The 18,061-nt window shown below is 44.8% G+C and overlaps 2 protein-coding genes across 2 annotated transcripts; both read right to left on the bottom strand.

The window, feature by feature from the left end:
• Nucleotides 1-404: 404 nt before the first annotated feature.
• Nucleotides 405-1,317, bottom strand: LOC120695871. Its single transcript, XM_039979086.1, has 2 exons — nt 907-1,317; nt 405-816 (listed from the first exon to the last, which is right to left on the bottom strand). The coding sequence occupies exons 1-2, from the start codon at nt 1,083-1,085 to the stop codon at nt 687-689; spliced, it is 309 nt and encodes a 102-aa protein (XP_039835020.1). The 5' UTR covers nt 1,086-1,317; the 3' UTR covers nt 405-686.
• A 13,910-nt stretch (nt 1,318-15,227) lies between these two features.
• Nucleotides 15,228-17,636, bottom strand: LOC120663828 (60S ribosomal protein L4-1-like). Its single transcript, XM_039942765.1, has 2 exons — nt 16,473-17,636; nt 15,228-15,579 (listed from the first exon to the last, which is right to left on the bottom strand). Exons 1-2 carry the CDS (start codon nt 17,571-17,573, stop codon nt 15,466-15,468), a joined length of 1,215 nt encoding a protein of 404 aa, XP_039798699.1. The 5' UTR covers nt 17,574-17,636; the 3' UTR covers nt 15,228-15,465.
• Nucleotides 17,637-18,061: the final 425 nt, after the last annotated feature.

Genomic DNA, 18,061 nt, shown 5'->3' with positions numbered 1-18,061 from the left:
TTTCTTTTTTTGGCGCTTTAGAGTTTCACAGTTTGGAAGTGGTGGTGTTTGTAGAATTCGAAGTTATGTGGCTTCTACCAATTTCAGAAGGAGTACCTGGATGAGTTGATTAACAAGAAGATCGTCATTATCAAGTATGAGCAGATCGACGAAGTGGAAGAAGGATCTCATGGCAGCGTCCAGGATGAGGACCGCAATAGGCTGGAGAAGAAGTTGGAGAATCTGATATAGAAATTGAACTTTGTCTTTGTTGTTTTTGATATTGTTGTGTTAGCAATGGTTGTGAGATCAGTTGTAATGGCTTGAGTTGAGCAATGTGTTTGTACAATGTGCTAGCGTCCAGGATGTTGTGTAATAGCTTGAGTTGAGCAATGTGTTTGTGCAAACTATTGGAAACAATGGCCTTTTATGATACAGTTTAATCCAAATTAAAACATAAATCATAACATTTCATAGGTACATGTCCAATGTTAGGTAGCAAATTCAGGGCATACACAGTGTTTTGTGCTATTACAGACCATTATCTAGCAATGTGTCGGCATACATAGTGTTTGGATGCCATTACCCAGAACATGTGAAACTTGGGCCATTACAGAGTGGTTTTCAGCCCATCATTACATAATAAGGCCATGCAAAAACTAGTTTTGGCTGTTCAAAAGACTGCAAAACAATAAGAGTGATGTTATTCAGTTCTTCTTTGATCCTCTTTTCTTCTGAGGTGTCTTCCTCATCTTAGTTCCCAACTGCTTCTTCCTAGGAGTCATCTTCCTAGGTGGTTGCACTTCAACCTCGAGGGTATCTCCAGGAAATAAGGACCTGTGCAAAACAAAGTTATATTGATGCTTCATGCATTACAAAGGAATTTCTAACACATGCAATTCAATGTCAGTTGGAGAAGAACAATACCTCCTAGCTCTTGTTGTCTGATTACTGGCATCTGGTACTACTACTTGTAAGGCCATCACATCCATGACCTCCTCATGAGCTTGTGTTGCTGAAAATTCAAGCCTTGCAGCCATTGCTTCTTGCCTTGCTGCTGCTTCTGCTGCTTCCCTTGCTGCTGCTGCCTTGAGCTCAGCTTCCATTGCTTCTTTCCTAGTTTTTTCTACTGCTTCCCTTGCAACAGCTGCTTTGGTCCTTGGAGTTGTTATTGATTCAATAGTAGTAGTACCTTTCTTGGTTTTTTTCCTCCGAGCCTTCACTTTGCTCTTTTTTTTGTTCTCTTCCTACATTAGTGATAGCATCAGCTTGATATGACAATGCGAAAGACTAAAAAAAAGTTCAGAAATCACCTTTTCTTGGTGCCAGTGAGTGGACATTTCCGGCTACCAGCCCTATGACCAAACTCTATGCATCTCATCAACCAGCGAGGAGCCAGTCTAAGGACAAGGAGACCATGTGCGCGCACTTTGCAGAAATTTTAGACCGTCCATCAGCATATCGAGGCCAGGAGAAAAAAGAATACCACTTCAAGAATGCATCTCGAGGCCAGTAGTTTGTTAAATGCAACATTTGGGTCTCATGTTTTGTTTAATAATCACAACTCGAAATTTTTTTTGCAGGGTCAACTCTATATGATCCGTCATATACGGAGAACTGGAATAGCATGGTCAAAGAGTTCTATGCACTAGTTTAGTGCCCGTGCACATGCACTGCTCAATTAAACCTAAAGAAACCATTTTATTTGGTTTCACGTCAGCTTACAAACTATAATATGATTTCCTTCATTGCAGTGCCTAATCATTATCCTCTGTGAACATTAGGCAATCAAATAATTCATCGTATTCTCTTCGCACCAACTTAATCAACTTTTATGCAAGTAACAGCTTGGACTACTTAATGCTAAAATCAGAAAACAACCGGATCATAATGACTATTTTAAGTTTATAGAACTTGTGAATTAACAAGCGGCACAAGTGTGCTAGAGCTACTGCATTTGCAAGCAAACTACAGTTTCCAACATTCTATAGACTTGTAATGACTGTCGTGGGTTGATGTGTCTCCATGTTGAGGCTCTAGCTTGGTGCCAGTTATACTGCTACTCCTCTGTTCAGAGAAGAGATTGACTCTGTTTGGCTGGTTGTGGCTGGTGCTGATTTATTGTGAGAGAAAAGTGCTGCTGACTAGCTGATGGCTGGTGTTGATTTGGTGTGAGAGAAAAGCACTGCTGGCTTGCCAGCCGAACAGAGTTATTCTCTGCCCAGCCAGAGACCTCGGCTGTTAGCCCTAATGGTATATTAAACCAACACTAATTCAGATATTGGACAGTTTTGTAGTGTTGCTGATCAAAACGAAGAATCCTGAGAACAATGTAGACATATTGAACTATGCTGCTAAACAGATGGTCAGAAGCCATTTGGATGTGCAGAGTTCCAGGAGACATGCATTATAGTATTCCGTAACCAAAATGCTTAAACCATTGAACTTCACATCCTAGCCAGGCTTTGTCCAAAGGTAACCACTATCAACAAGTGGGATCAAACTAAAACATTCAACATAAACAACCTGATCCATGAATAACCAGGGATGTGGTACTATATATGTCAAGGTTACCCAAGCTTCCAGTATCAATTGTTTCTAAGATATAGAACAACAAATAATTCCTCAGATATTTCCTTGCATCTAAAGAAATTGAACAGAATATGGACAAATGGCTTACCAAGAACAATGAAATTAACACTCACTGCTGATAGTATATAATGAGAGCAACAATAGATTACCCATGCATAGTGGTCAAGAGTACAGCACAGAATGACAAATAACAGAATATTTGGTCGCACAACTAACAACAGATCAATGCACATCACTAAACCATAACAAGAATCATTAAAGGAGAAGCATGTGAAATACTCTTGTTCACACAGAGCTCCAGTACGGTGGGTTTGAGAAGCTGCTTTTGTAGAAAATGGAGAGCACAAGCATTGGCCTTGGAGGAGCCAAGTGAATGTGCTTGATTATTGATTACATAAACTACGGCAATATAGGACCACGTCCGTCCAGATTCGTTCGATTTGTTTATCTCGATTTGCATTTCTACAACCGATGAGAAGCCAATCAAGGACTTGGTTTGCGATTTTGCATCTCTTCGACCAACGAGAAGCCAATCAAAGTCAAATGTCGAACCATGTGAGAGGTGCTGGAGCCTGGAGGTCGTTGACGGCGAGAAGGAGGTGGCACGGCCCTGGGTGCGGCGCCCTCCGTTCGCGTCCTCGCGGCCGGCAACTCCTCCATCTCCCGCAACGGACCGCCGTCGGTAGATCCGGTCATGGCCTCGCGGAGGATGGCCGCCGCCGCCGCCGCCGTCGGAGATCAGGCCGGCGGGGGCGGGAGCAAACTGCAGTGCCCAATCTGCCCCGAGAGCCAAGGCCTACGGTGACGGAATCTGCCGGTGGAGGCGACAGTGGGTCTGTAGCTCGTCGACGAATGGTGGCGGGAGGCGGCGGTGATGGAAGTTTTCCCTCGCCACAACAGGGAGAGGGAGGAGAAGGGGGACGTCTATTTCTCGCAGTGCGCGAGACTAGCCAAAGCCATCGTAGTGTTAAATTTAATTGATCATGAACAGGATTTTAGCTTAGTCTAATCATGATCACTAATTACTTAATGCGGAATTAATTAGATTAATACTGACCAGAGCTTCTTGAATCCATGGACGCCTCTGTAGTTATAGTAGTAGGGCTGATGACTTATGTAAATGAAATAGACTTGATCTTCATCATTGGAGAGATTTAGATCTCTCTGTTGATGAAGTTCTTAACGAGCAGCAACTCCTCCTTGTGCATGCCACGAAGTAGATGAGGAACAGCAACTCCTTGTGCCTGCCATGAAGTAGATGAGGAAGTCGCGCTTCCAGCCCCTCCAGCGCTCTAATTGATTGGTGTTTCGCTAATTGCGAGATTAACTGATTAGTGTTACAGAGGGTACCCCTCCATCTCATATTTATAGACAACACTGTGGAATCGGGGCCGACTTATAGATGGAAACATTAGGTGTACCTGCCAATCACGGTACATGAATATATTTGGTATGTTATCTCTAATTTGTGGAAATTATTGCCATGTAGATCTAGGTCGTTATCCTGAGATCATAAATTTCCAACATTCTCCCACTTGATCGAACGATTAACAACTTAGGTTCGCTTTAAACTTAGGTTCACACTCAGTACAACAGTAAGACCGGACCAATGCGTCGTCAGTAGTATTTAATTCACTACCGGGACTCCATTACCCACAGTTCACTGCAATACCTCGATAGAACGCTTATTACTTATTTGGGAATGATCATGTATCCAGAATCAGGTCCAAGACCGTTCACAAATCTCATACTTAATTTCGCGAAAATTTAAATGAGATGAGTGACAAGTCTTGAATAATTTGCTAGCATAAACTCAAACTTATTTCTTTAACTTTAATAACTTGATCCTGGGACCTTTCTTTCACAACATAATACTTAATCATCAGTAGTCTAGACACCATCAATAATTATGTTGTTACTCGAATGAATACTGCAATCATAGCAGTATCAATTTGCTGTCCATAAACTTAACACCGGAATATAATTCTAAAGCTTGATAAGTTAAAACATGCCTTATGCAATCTCAGCTTTCATTATGCCAAGTTTGCTTAGAGCTCTCAATAAAATTGCTCTTTTCTGCGAAAGTGAAGAACATAATCTAATGTGCACTTTTACATCCTCACACTCTTACAGAACTCTTAGCTAAATAATTTATAATAAACAAGCGTGCTATGGTGTCTTGTACATTATCCAATGGACCTCCTTTGGATAATATTAAAAACATAAGGATTTCCGGCTTACAAATGCAAAGTCAATCACTTAGAGACTCATGCATAAGCTTCAAAAGATTGAAGCATAAGGAACGTCTTCCTTAACTTTATCTCAACTTTATTCTTAGGGTATTAGACATAATTTGCTTTACTATGCAAAATAGAACAGCGTATATTAACATTATTCACATTTACCACTTTAGACAGCTTACATCTCTAGTGGTAATCCTAATACTTCTTTGGTCGAATCTTAGTGTACATTAGTGCCCAAAGCATAAGAGGCTTTCACCAAGATTAATTTAAATCTAATTGAAGGATAGAAATGCTCTCAACCTTAGTGGCATATTCTAATCGCCACTTTACTTAGTAGAGCATCATCCACTTAAGTATTAGGATAGTAAATTTTCCACCTTAATCTCAGTACATACCTTTATCCATGAACATTTAGAATCATGGTAAGCTATAAGCTCAGTATTTTAATTTTCTTTCGGAATCATGATCATGGCAAGATACTAATTTGATTCCATCACAAATTTATACTAAAGCTCATAGACTCAATTTATGGCCTCCTTTATAGTGACCTTCAAAACGAATGAGGTCATTCTTTTAGGCCAACATCAATAGTTATTATATATCACATATTCATGTTGGGATTAATCAACTTATGAGAATCCTCAACAAAATATATGGTAGCTTAAGATGGAGGTTTACTTAACTAATGGCATGAGTTAAATATTATGAGATTCTGCTACTTGAATCCTCGATGCGGGGTAAGTAAGCCCACATCTCTCCAAATCATCTCTTCCTCCTTTGTGAGCTCCCACTGACTCCCACTAATCTCTGCATTCTTTTAAGAACACAACAGTTGAAATAACTGATCTTTGCATTCCTTTAGAAACACAATAGTTGAGACAATTATAGTGGTAGAAATGGTACCCCTCAGACTTATTAGGATATCCATAAATGGTAGCTCATCATGACATAAGTTCTTTATCTTTAGTATACCATTGATCAATTTCCTTTACTAATCAAGCTCACACCAGCGATGGCTAGAAATGAACAAGAGTAGCAAAACTTATGGTCAATATATTTACCAAACAGCGATGGCCAGAAATGATAAATATAAGCCATACTTCAAAAGTCTCAAGCTTCATTGAACTAGTCAAACAGCGATGGCTAGAAATAAACTAGAGCAACAAAATTTTTGAACATTGATTCATTAATCAGCGATGGCCAGAATAATGAATCAAGTCACACTTAACTTTATTTGAGACAATTGGCTTTATGGAGTAATTCTCCTATCACAATGGTTTTTTTAGAGCGTTCTCCATCATATTCAGCCTTTATATAAGCTGATTTTCTAATTCAGCCTTTTGAATATCAATCTTTATGGGCAAATAAAATATGGTGATAACTCTTTATTGTCTTACATCTAATGACTGGAGTATCTCTTATACTTGATGAGACATTCCAATTCTCCCCTTCGAAATGTGATTAAACTAATAATATCACAATTTTGACAAGGTCTCATCAACAACTTATTGAAGCATTACACAATATGCAAAAAATAAATAAAATAATTCATTGACAAGATAGCAAAATTAACAATGATGATATACTTATTATCTCAAAACTTAGCAAATGTTTAGAATCACTTATTACTGAAAACAAATATGGCTAAATATATAAAACTAATGCGAAGCATTTAACATCTTCATCATCATCATCATCATTAAACTTTGCTCCCCTTGAACTCCCCTGATCTTATGGGTCAGACTTAATGCCCTACTGGGAATGTATCTCAATTAATCCACCAAAATTTAGGGGAAACTTTAACTTAAAAGAGCTTATGAGACAACTTTATTATCCTTCCTTTGCACTTGATGAAGTGACTCACATAACTTATATCTTACTGGAGTATCCACATTTTGAGCACGCTTATTATAATTCTCTAGTAGAGAAGCCATAAGATATGGCACCAGCAGATCATCAGAGATGAACCTGCTAAGTGCTTTCAACTCAGCAGCCATATTGTATATGCTCTTAATGTGTATACTTAGTCCATTGCGCCCATCATAATGTGAGGTAGACAACTTATTTATGAGAAAGTTGGAATAATTAATTTTATAACATTCCTCAATGGAGTTCATAAACTCCTTAACACTTAATTACCTATCATCCTTCCTATAAGGAAATGCTCCCCTTATGGCATCTGAGATCGAATGTTTTATAACTAATTTTGCAAATTCGTTGAATTTTTGCCATTTCTTCAACTTAATTGCTCATTATGATTCTTAGTACATATAGAATGATTAACAAGTTTATACTCATAAAGTGCGTAATCAAAGTCCAGAACTCTGAGAACTGCAGACACCTCATTATTCCACTTAGGAAAGTTGGTGCCATTAAAGGGCTCAATGGTACTTAGTAAGTCCTTATAATCCACTGAAAAATCATAAAATTGAAGTCTCAATAATCTTATACAACAAGATGCACATAAAGGCACAAGATTAACCCTACGATGGTCTGATTAAAATCATGCCATAAGTTTCAATTTGCATCACCGATGGGGAAAACAAACGAAACTTATCATTAACTCATAATTAAAACAACGATGGTCAGAATTAATTACAAGTGTACTCTAATCAAACTTCTCGATGGTTCCATTTGATTAGAGAGCATCTTAATTGCACATGGTGGAAAAATATAATTTTTCAGCTTAAACAATGCGAACTAATGCAATGTTCATCAATAAAGCATAATGAAAACATTAAGGCAAATACACTTATTCTGGAATTTTAAACTCAAACTTAAGCAGTGAAATAACACATAAATCATAAAGAGATTAAATTTCACTGTAGATATAAGCCTTATAAAATCTTAAACTTTGCATTATATAATCAGTGCATAAAACCTTATTAAATTTAATTGCACTGAAAATTTAAACTTTATTGCACTTACAAAAGATAAGGCTCATTAATCTTTAGATTCTTTCTCATTTAACAAGCACATCTAACATTATGAATTAATTGTGCTGAAAAACAAGACTCATCAATAGCCCGAAATTGAACTCATTATCAATGATGATTTTCCATAATTATTTTTAAATTGATCTTATAACATCAGAATTATGGAAAATATCACTATTCATAATTGAGAAATATCTATCATAGATAAATTAAGCAATAAACTTATTTGCGAAATTATAAACAATAGATATCTCAAATATGAAATAAATACTCATGGACTTTAAATAAATATAATGTTGGTAATTATAAGTGCAACAGGAAATAATTAAAGCCTTAAACATAAACAACAGTAATTAAATAAAGCCTTTAAATGTGAACAATAACTTAATTAAAGCTTAACTCATCAAAAAATAGTAAAAGAAAAACTTTAAAACTTAAACTGGGCTAAAGCTCATAATCAGGCTGAAAACTCTCCAGTCGCGCAAACCAGCAGCTAGCGTGGCCCAGTTTGGCCCAAATCGGTTTGGCCTGCCAGGAGCCGAAACCCTAATCGGGCTCCATCCAAGCCGTCCATGTCTATCGGACGATCTAGAGCTCATTCAGCTTCATATTAAAATGATGAAGGCTGTCGGAAGAAGGCCTCACTCCCTCTCCCATCTCTTTCCCCAGCCGCCGCTCCTCATGCCCTTAATGTCCAGCACCGCCGCCAGGGATCCGGCGGTCGCCGGCAACGCCCCTGATGCGCCTCGCGTGCGCGCAGTGCGCACCTGATGCCCATGCGCCTCATGCGTGGGCCTGGTGCCGTGCCCCAGCATACCGCGAGCGCTCTCGCGCCACTGCGCGCGCGGGCCCTGGCCTGCTCCGCCGCTTGATGCTCACGCGCGGGTGTCGAGTTCCTGCCGCAGAGGCTGGCCACGGCTGCCGCCTTACGCACGCGCGGGGCCGCAGGTAGCGCCGCGTGCGGTGGGTGCCGCGGCCGCCGCTCATGCGCCGTGATCCGCCCGAGGCGCGGGCGCAAGTCACGGCCGGCCACGCGCTGGGCCGCGTGCCGCAGGCTGCTCATGTGCGGGGCCCTCACCGTGCGCGGTAGCGGCGTGCGCCGCAAGCCGTGGTGTTGCCATCTCATGGCCACCATCCCGAGCGCCGGTCTTGGTCATGCACCGTCCAGGGCCCCTCGCCGGCGCGTGCGTGCGTACTAATCGCGCGCACGTCCGTCGAGGGCTCCTCACGGTGCTACTGGCTGGACCGGTGCGCCCCTGATGCACACCGCATCGTGAACCGAGGTAAGTTTTCCTCATTCTTAACCTTGGATTATGGTTAGGGTTAGGAAAATTTGGATTTTTCTTGATGCGATCTGAGATTCGCTTTCCCCTTCTTCTCAATGCTTACGGATGTAACAAATCTCATGGATTTGGATCTAATTGCATGGACTTGACTTTAATTTTGCGAAATAAGTATGAACAGGGGCTAATTTGGGGAACAGATTAATAGCAATCGTAAACCCTAACTGTAATTACTTAACTTAATCATCAATTAACATGAAAGTGCCCCGGCCTAAACATGAATTAGCGTAAACATAATTGTTTAGATCTAATTCGAGGTACTTAGCCTAATCAGATTAAGATTTGCATTACTCATAATCTAATCTGAATAGGATAAGGCTAATGACTTCATAAACATTGACCTTAATTTAATTCGCCCATAAAACCTTACGTGCAGGGACTTAATCTTAGTTTAATCAAGTCGATTACTTTGCACATTATAATAGTGCGGATGCGGAAGCTTAGTCGCACGTATATGCACAAAGTAGAACATTAATCGGCATACACATCACGCTGGACATCACTAATTGCACATAACAGATCCAATATGTGTTTATTTCACGCAAACAGAATAGTAGATCCAATCTACTAATTGCATTGCACTGATTTGCATATAGCACTTAAATGATTAGATCCATATCAGCATTAATTACCTATGATTAAGCACGAAACAGATCTAAACTGACATTAATCAGAGGCTTCGAACTTGATGGCTCTGGATTAGGATCATGACAGATCTAAGATGGCTCTTGATACCGATTGTTAAATTTAATTGATCATGAACAGGATCTTAGCTTAGTCTAATCATGATCACTAATTACTTAATGCGGAATTAATTAGATTAATACTGACCAGAGCTTCTTGAATCCATGGACGCCTCTGTAGTTGTAGTAGTAGGGCTGATGACTGATGTAGATGAAATAGACTTGATCTTCACCATTGGAGAGATTTAGATCTCTCTGTTGATGAAGTTCTTAACGAGCAGCAACTCCTCCTTGTGCATGCCACGAAGTAGATGAGGAACAGCAACTCCTTGTGCCTGCCATGAAGTAGATGAGGGAGTCGCGCTTCCAGCCCCTCCAGCGCTCTAATTGATTGGTGTTTCGCTAATCGCGAGATTAACTGATTAGTGTTACAGAGGGTACCCCTCCGTCTCATATTTATAGACAGCACTGTGGGACCGGGGCCGACTTATAGATGGAAACATTAGGTGTACCTGCAATCACGATACATGAATATATTTGGTATGTTATCTCTAATTTGTGGAAATTATTGACATGTAGATCTAGGTCGTTATCCTGAGATCATAAATTTCCAACACGTAGAGGCTTCTTCCACCTCCCGTCCTCCGCCCCGACCAGCGGCTCTCGCCGTCGCGCCGCCCCCTCACAGCCCGCCGCCGCCCCCGGCCCCCTCCTCTAAGTCCGGTGGGCACTGGAGCCCCGGAACCCGAATCCTAAGGTCTGCCGCCGTCCTCCACCACCCTGGCTGCCGGCGACGGCCGCTCCCCCCCCCCCCCCACCCTTGGGAGTTGGGACCCCGGCCATTGGAGCTCGACGTTGAAGAAGCACAGTGGGTGATGCCAGTATGCCACGGTGGCATTTCGCTTTCCCACGGTGGCTGCCAAGTCAGCCAGCCAAGCAGCCAAAAAGTAAACCCCGCAGTACCGCTTTAGCGGAAAAAATCCCGCAGCGGGGTACGGCAAGCCGTCCGGTATCATCGCGGACGAGGCGTCGTCCGGTATTCCCAGACGAGGAGGGAGGCGTCCGCTACCGCCTTCCGAAAAGCTACGCCATCTTCCATTACCGCTTTAGCGGAAAAGCCCCACAGCGCGGGACGGCAAGCCGTCCGGTATCGTCGCGGACGAGGCGTCGTCCGGTATTCCCAGACGAGGAGGGAGGCGTCCGCTGCCGCCTTCCGAGGCCGGCAGCCCCAACCACCCCGGCCCTCTCGCCAACCGCCTCCACCCAGAGCAGCTGCAGCCTGCTGCTGCACCACACCGCCGGCAGTTCGCCCCGTCGCGGAGCTGCCGCTGCGCCGCTCACCTGCCATGGCCCCGCGCCGGCGAGGGAGGAGGAGGGAGGGGGAGGAGAAGGGAGGACGAGGTTGGATCAGCCGCGGCAGCTCCGCGCCCCCCCCCCCCCCCCCCCCCCCCCCCCCCGTGGCAGCTCTGAGCACCCGCCGCCACAGCTCTCGCGCGCTCGCCGCCGCAGGAGAGGAGAGGATGGGCGCGGAGAGGGAGGGAGGGGACGGAGGGAGGAAGGGAAGGAGCTCGAGGTTCGCTATGGCCGGGTGCCGCTGCTCCCGCCAAGCTCGAGGAGGCCGCCCAAGATCCGCCGCATGGCCGGGGCGGAGAGGTCTCGCCGGCTCGGGGTGGAGAGGGCTCGCCGGTCCGGTGCCCGCTGCCGGCCCCTTCTGCTGCCGGCCCGCGCGCGCCACCGCCGCCGCTGTTGCCGGCCCGCAGCTTTTTTGCGAAGCCCCGAGCGCTCGCCATCCCCGCTCGCCCGTGCCCGCCCCCGTCGTTCCCGCGCTCTCGCGCCTCCTTGCCGCCCCCTCGCCGGCCAGTTCGCGCGCGCCTAGTTTCCCCACCAAATTGCCGCCAACGACTCCGTCAAGGCACCAAATCGGCGCTCCTCGATCCAGCGTCGGTGCCGCCGGACTCGCCATGTCCCATGAGTAGTAATACCTGGTAGGGATAGGGCGATTGAAACGGCTGCTTATTCTTACTGCTACCCACTACTTGCTACTGCTACTAGCTGCCGGTATTGAACATGACATGCTGAGCATGGCTGAAAGGAGAAGGGGAGCACTACCTGCCCCGCTGCCCCCGATGAACAAGCGATGAAAATATCATGCTTAATTATCTATCATCTATTAGACTCAATACATTTTTTGGTAGGAAATTCAATGTATTGAATCCAACCAGCAAATACACAGTTGAAGTATTGATTAAATTGTTGTGTCACTTCGACAAATTTACAGTTGAAGTATTGATTTTATGCTTTATGTCTAGTAACAATCATCGCGTTAACCAGCAATCATTTGACTTTAGAAGTTGTAGTTACTGATGAAGTGTCCATTCAGCGTTCAGGGGCTTCAGAGTTCAGACGCAGAGGGTTTTTTCTGCTGAAAACCGATTGATGCTTATCTGGTTATTTCAGGGGCTTCAGAGTTCAGTTGTATCGGCTGTTCAGTTCAGTCTTTCTGTGTTCTATGGTGGTTGCGATGGCATACCATGCCTGCAGGTTTAGAGAAGGGCGTGCCGATCTCGATTAATAGATAGAAAGTTTGAAACCAAACACAGCTACAAGAATCAGATTACCAGAGTTGGCGGCGTGAACCTTTACTCTGTACTGACACCCCATTTTTCAGTTCAGACATTGGGTAACTGTTTGTTTTTGTTGAAACCAGGCTTTAGGTAACTATTGCTATCAAAGAAAGAGAGCTAGAGAAGAGAAGTGATACAATTCTTACAAATGTCCTTATTGCAAAGGTCGCATAGTTCTCCATGATCTGCTTGCTACTCTGAAACTAAGTATACACAAGCTGTTCGGCGCTGTCCTGTGTGATCGTACACTGCTGGTATATATGCTGATCATCAAATCGGCTAGCTAGTCGGCGTGAGCGCCACCGTGTGCCGTGCGTGATGAGCACGGAGCCCACTGGCATGATGCAGGCACAACGTAGCTGATAAATTGAAGGGGATTGATACAGAAATCAAACACAATAAGAGCAATCACTTTTTATCATCGAAAAATCTGATTGTTTTTGTCAAAAGAACCTGCGTGCATTGTTTCTGTCAAAAGAACTTGTGCTAGCTTTTGACTGGAGAAAAAAGTTCCATAGCTTAATTTTTTTAAAAAGACAGTGAGGCAACTATTCCTCTATCAGCAGCAGTCCAGCAGCAGGTGTAGCCTCCAGGCGAGGCGTCGCCAAGCGGCCACGTCCAGGAGGCCTCGCCAGGCGTCCACGGCCAGGCGGCGGCGGCAGCGGCGGCAAGCGATGGGAAAACCGGCAGGCACAGGAGGGATTTGAATCGCGTGACGTGGAAGGCTTTTGAATTTACCCAAACAAGTTTTTACATAGTCTCTTGGATTACCCCATAGGATATCAGGCCTTTGTCTGTTTACTTCATTACTTGTTGTCCGATTAGACAAGTAGTAGTGATCTTGAACTAACATGCGCTCATTTCGTGCGGACAGCCTAAGAGCATGGCTAAGACTATCCGCACTGTGTATAGCGGATGAGGCGGGCTACAGTGGCATACGTGGTGGCGTCCGGTACCCAAGCGGATGTCGCGCCATCTGAGGCTGTTTTCAACCATTTCCCCCATCCAACTCCTCCTATATGTACTTTATACTATATTTTACTACCTCACTCTAAAAAATTCCTCTCCATATATTTCTTCCTCTCCAACCATTTCCCCCATATCCATTTCACATATACATTATACCTCATTCATTAATCATTTATTTATCATTTTTAAATTTAAAAAAAATATACTGTATTTATACTACCATAATGCGTATTATTATTATGTTACCGAACCCAAATAAATTTTTTATTATAAACAAAAAGCATGAGGGGAGTTGTAATCTCTCCCCATATATAGAGGGAGAATCAACTCTCCCCCTATATAGGGGGAGCTACAGGAGGAACCGTTGGAGGGAATTTACCTCCAAAGCTCCCCCTATATGGGGTGGGGGGAGCTTTACAACGCACCGTTGGAGCCAGCCTAAATCCAACGTAGTAGAGGAGGTCCGCTACCCCGTGCAGGCCCACTCGCCAACGACCACAAGCCCGCTCATCGGTCCTAGGGGGGAGTGAATGGGAAGAGAGAGTGAACGGGAGGGAGAGTTGAAATAGAGTATGATGTGTGGGTCCTATCGGTGATAGTTGATACAAAGGATGATGATACATAGAGTACGATGAGTGTGAGAGAATTAGGTATAGAGAAGAGAATCTCGATGACTAGAATATAATATTTCTTTTGGAGGATGATCCGCTAGATTTTATATGACGTGGAGACCCGAATCGCCAGCGGACTGTACTTGTAATACTTGCTCTAAGAGGGCATTTCGCTCGCTACTCCTATCTCCTCCCTCCGTAATAGTAAGGGTAGAAAAAGTTAATTATATTTTCCAAACAAGACAAGAGCTTGGCGCAATCTATCACACCCTGCCTGGCTGATGAATTTGCAAGGCCACATCCGCATGGATGGTGGCGACAAGAGAGCCATCGCCTGATGAAGTTGGCGAAGCTCATACCGACGATGCTTGCAGAACCAACAGTTCGACAGCACCTAAGGTGATACAATCTTCTTTGTCTACTTCCAATGAAGAGTACTATTACATCTTTATGAACATATAATAGTATTAACAAAATGGTATCACAGGCAGCATGTTTAAAAAACAGAGAACACATGCCGCCTCGCTAAACCAGAGCATTACATTACATGCAGTTGAATTCAATCGATGGCTTCCACAGATCAAGGCCGAGCTTAGGAGCGAGGGGCTTTATGGTTTCCGGAATTTTGGATACTTGAATAAGAGGTGTTCAGGCAAAACAGAGGTGAACGACAGGCATCACTGACTGGAAATAGATCAACACTGGTGGACAACGTGGTGGGCAGCAATGATGCGCGAGCAACGATAGCTAGAGGGAAGTGACTTTTGGCCCAACGATTATTCATCAACTCATTTTAGTACCAAATCAAACGAGCCACAAGATGCGAAGACGCCAGACGTTGGCACCAACAATCAGCAAATGCAGTGGCGAGGGGCGAATTAACAAGAGAACCACAAATACGAGCTGCAACAATCTTACCAACGAAACATCGATAAAGATGCATTTCGTACATTTCAACACCAACAATGGAAAAAATCCACAGGACAACAATAAAAACCTCCAAAACAAAAACTGAACCAAAAATAATTCACAAGTCAAGATATCAGATCACGAGTTTCAGTCACAATTGAATTCACAAAACAAACGCAATTCATGGCACGAATTTCAGTCCAATTTCATGGCACGCAAGGGTTACACAAAACTATCTGTGATGAGCAAAAATTCACAATGATCTCCAAGCTCAACAGTCACCATACCATTCACAGCACAAAATTAAGACAGCCACAGTGGGCAACTGCACTTGGCCATTTACCAAAGATAACCCAATCAGAGAACATCACGAAGTGCACAAATCACAAGCATACTTTAGGTAACTGGTTCGAAGCTGCTCATACGCTATGTTCTCATGGCAACGCATTAAAAAAATGGACATCACTTTCAAAATCCCACAGGTCGGTAAATTCTTATGATGATGCAGGATAAAACAGAATGATAAACCCTCGAGATAAGTTCAGCAAAACTACTACTTAACTAGATATTACACGCTCACTGTGTCACGCCGAGCCACTTTGAGAAGTTCTCAAACTCGGTGTAGTCACTGTCTGAGACCATGGTCTTGTACCATGCCTTTCCAGCAGCCTTGACCTTGGCAGCCTCCTCCTACAATGGATCAAAAGATGATGTTCAGTACATGCTTGTTAACAAAAGGGTGTGCTGCATAACAAAATAATCAGCATCTGATATTTTAAACCAATAGTAACTCAGATATTGGTCAGTTTTGTAGTGTTGCTGATCAAAATGAAGACAAACAATGTAGACATATTGAAGTATGCTGCTAAACAGATGGTCAGAAGACATTTGGATGTGCAGTGTTCCAGGAGACATGCATTATAGTATTATGTAACCAAAATGCTTAAACCATCAAACTTCACATCCTAGCAAGGCAGAGTCCAAGTTAACCACTATCAACAAGTGGGACCAAACTAAAACATTCAACATAAACAACCTGATCCAAGAATAACCAGGGATGTGGCATACATGTCAAGGTTAACCAGCTTCCAGTATCAATTGTTTCTAAGATAAAGAACAACAAAAATAATTGCTCAGATATCTCCTCGCATCTCACGAAGTGGAACAGAATATGGACACTCATCAAGAACAATGAAATTAAAACCCTGAGCAGATAGTATATAATAACAGCAACAATAAAACACACATGCATAATGATCAAGAGTGCAGCACAAAAGGTCAAATAACAGAATATTTGTTGGCACAACAAACAGCAGATCAATGCAACATCACTAAACCATAACAAGAATCACTACAGGAGAAGCATGTGAATATAACTCGTTCACACAGAACTCCAGTACTAAGACATTACTAAGCAATTAATGAAATTTCCTAATGCTAGGGGACGTCAAACAAATTAAACTATTCATACAAGGCGCAGCAAATGTACTCAAACACTAACAGTTATAAACTATAGTAATACAGAAAGGTATGGTCAGTTAATGTCGACAACAGAAATGAAAGAGGGAGAGAAATAGTCATACCGTGCTAAGCTTGGTCCTCTTGGAATCAAGCTTCTCCTTCCTGGCCTTGACACGGGCGGCCTCAGCGAGGGTGGCCATCTTGCGGGCAGTGCCGAGGTAGGGGTTGAGCTTGAGCACAGCAGCCATGTTCTTGAGCGGGTTCTTCCTCTTCTCCCTGCGCTTCACCTCCTTGTTGAGTGGCTTCACCACAGACTGGACCTCATCAGAGTTGATGATCCTGCCCAGGTCAGCGTTGGTCATCTTGGGCCTCGGCAGCACGAAGCCCTTCTTCTTCTGCGACGGGGCCTCGAAGGTTCCATACACCTCCTCAAGCTTCTTGAACGCGCTCTCGGTCCAGATGACAAAGCGCCCGAGGTGGCCACCGGGGGCGAGGTCGAGCAGGTTGAGTCGCTCGACGTTGGCGACATCTACACCGGGGAGGTTGCGGAAGGCCTTGACGATCTTCGAGCCCTCAGTGCCGTAGACAATCAGCGGGCCCTTGCGGTTGATGTACCGGCGGTTGCGCATCTTACCCTTGCCGGGGCGGATGCCGACCGAGTCCTTGGCCTTCTCGGCGTCGGCGTAGGCGCCGACCTGCTTGAGGATCTTGATGCCCTGGGAGGTCTTCTCGATGGACTCGGCGGAGTCGGAGATGACCAGGGGCAGCTCGGGGACGGCCTCGATGCGGTGGCCGCGCGCCTGGACGAGGGCCGGGACGGCGGTGGCGGCGAGCGCCGAGGCGACGGAGACGCGGCGCAGGTTGACGTTGACGCGGCGGTGCCACTTGCGCCAGGGCTTGGTGGGCGCGAACATGCGGCCGCCGCGGCACATGTTGCCGAAGGCTCCCTGGCCGGCGCGGTGGGTGCCGCCGCCGGGGACGCGGGGGATACGCGACACCGCGCGCCCCGTGCCCCAGGACTCCGCCGACGTCTGGTGGCCGGCGCGGCGGGAGACGGCGTAGGGCTGGCGCTTGTTGCAGGAGAGCAGCTTGTGGGTGAACCTGACGACGTCGGGGCGGATCGGCGCGCTGAGGACCGCCGGGAAGGGGATGCCCGCGGCGTCGACGGCCATGTCGCCCTCCAGGGCCTTCACGGAAACGAGGGGGCGGCTGAAGGCGACCATGGCGGCGGCGTCGGCTAGGGTTTGGGGGGCGGCGCGGCGGGGGTGCGAATGGAGGCGGGGCGCGAGGGGAAGAGGCTATATAGTGGAGGTGGCTAGGGTTTGTGTCTGGGGTTAACGGGGAGTGATCCCGGCCGTTGATTTGGGGCGAGCGGTGGGATGTGATGGGGAATGAGTGGGCTGGGCCTGGAGATCTGTATTTCTATGGGCCAGCTCATGCTGTTAGTGCTCGGGTTTTCAGGAGGCTGAGGGAGGCCCAGCATGAAAACATGCTGCAGTTTCACTGATAAATATAAAACGGTGCAGTCTCTTTTTTTTTAATGAAAAGACTGTTTTAGTTTTACTACCCATTTGACACCTATACATAATTTTGGATCAAATTAATCTTCCGTATTTTTTGTATTGATCAAAACTAACCCCTAATTAGATTGTGTCCTCTTTCTATTTATACACATGCAAATTGAGTTTGAAGTTCAAGTTTTGTGGAGTGG

The sequence above is a fragment of the Panicum virgatum genome, chromosome 2K, assembly GCF_016808335.1.
Source record: "Panicum virgatum strain AP13 chromosome 2K, P.virgatum_v5, whole genome shotgun sequence".
In the NCBI taxonomy this organism is placed as follows: domain Eukaryota; kingdom Viridiplantae; phylum Streptophyta; class Magnoliopsida; order Poales; family Poaceae; genus Panicum; species Panicum virgatum.
The sequence above is the reverse complement of the archived record's forward strand: the minus strand, read 5'-3'. Positions and strand labels throughout refer to the sequence as shown.

What these genes read in the sequence shown, in the direction of transcription:
- LOC120695871 (XM_039979086.1), bottom strand. Translation starts at nt 1,085, where the DNA reads ATGGAAGCTGAGCTCAAGGCAGCAGCAGCAAGGGAAGCAGCAGAAGCA. An exon ending in CAGACAACAAGAGCTAGGAG is followed by an intron (nt 817 to 906) that starts GTATTGTTCTTC and finishes TGTTTTGCACAG; the next exon opens with GTCCTTATTTCCTGGAGATA.
- LOC120663828 (XM_039942765.1), bottom strand. Translation starts at nt 17,573, where the DNA reads ATGGTCGCCTTCAGCCGCCCCCTCGTTTCCGTGAAGGCCCTGGAGGGC. An exon ending in AGAGGACCAAGCTTAGCACG is followed by an intron (nt 15,580 to 16,472) that starts GTATGACTATTT and finishes GATCCATTGTAG; the next exon opens with GAGGAGGCTGCCAAGGTCAA.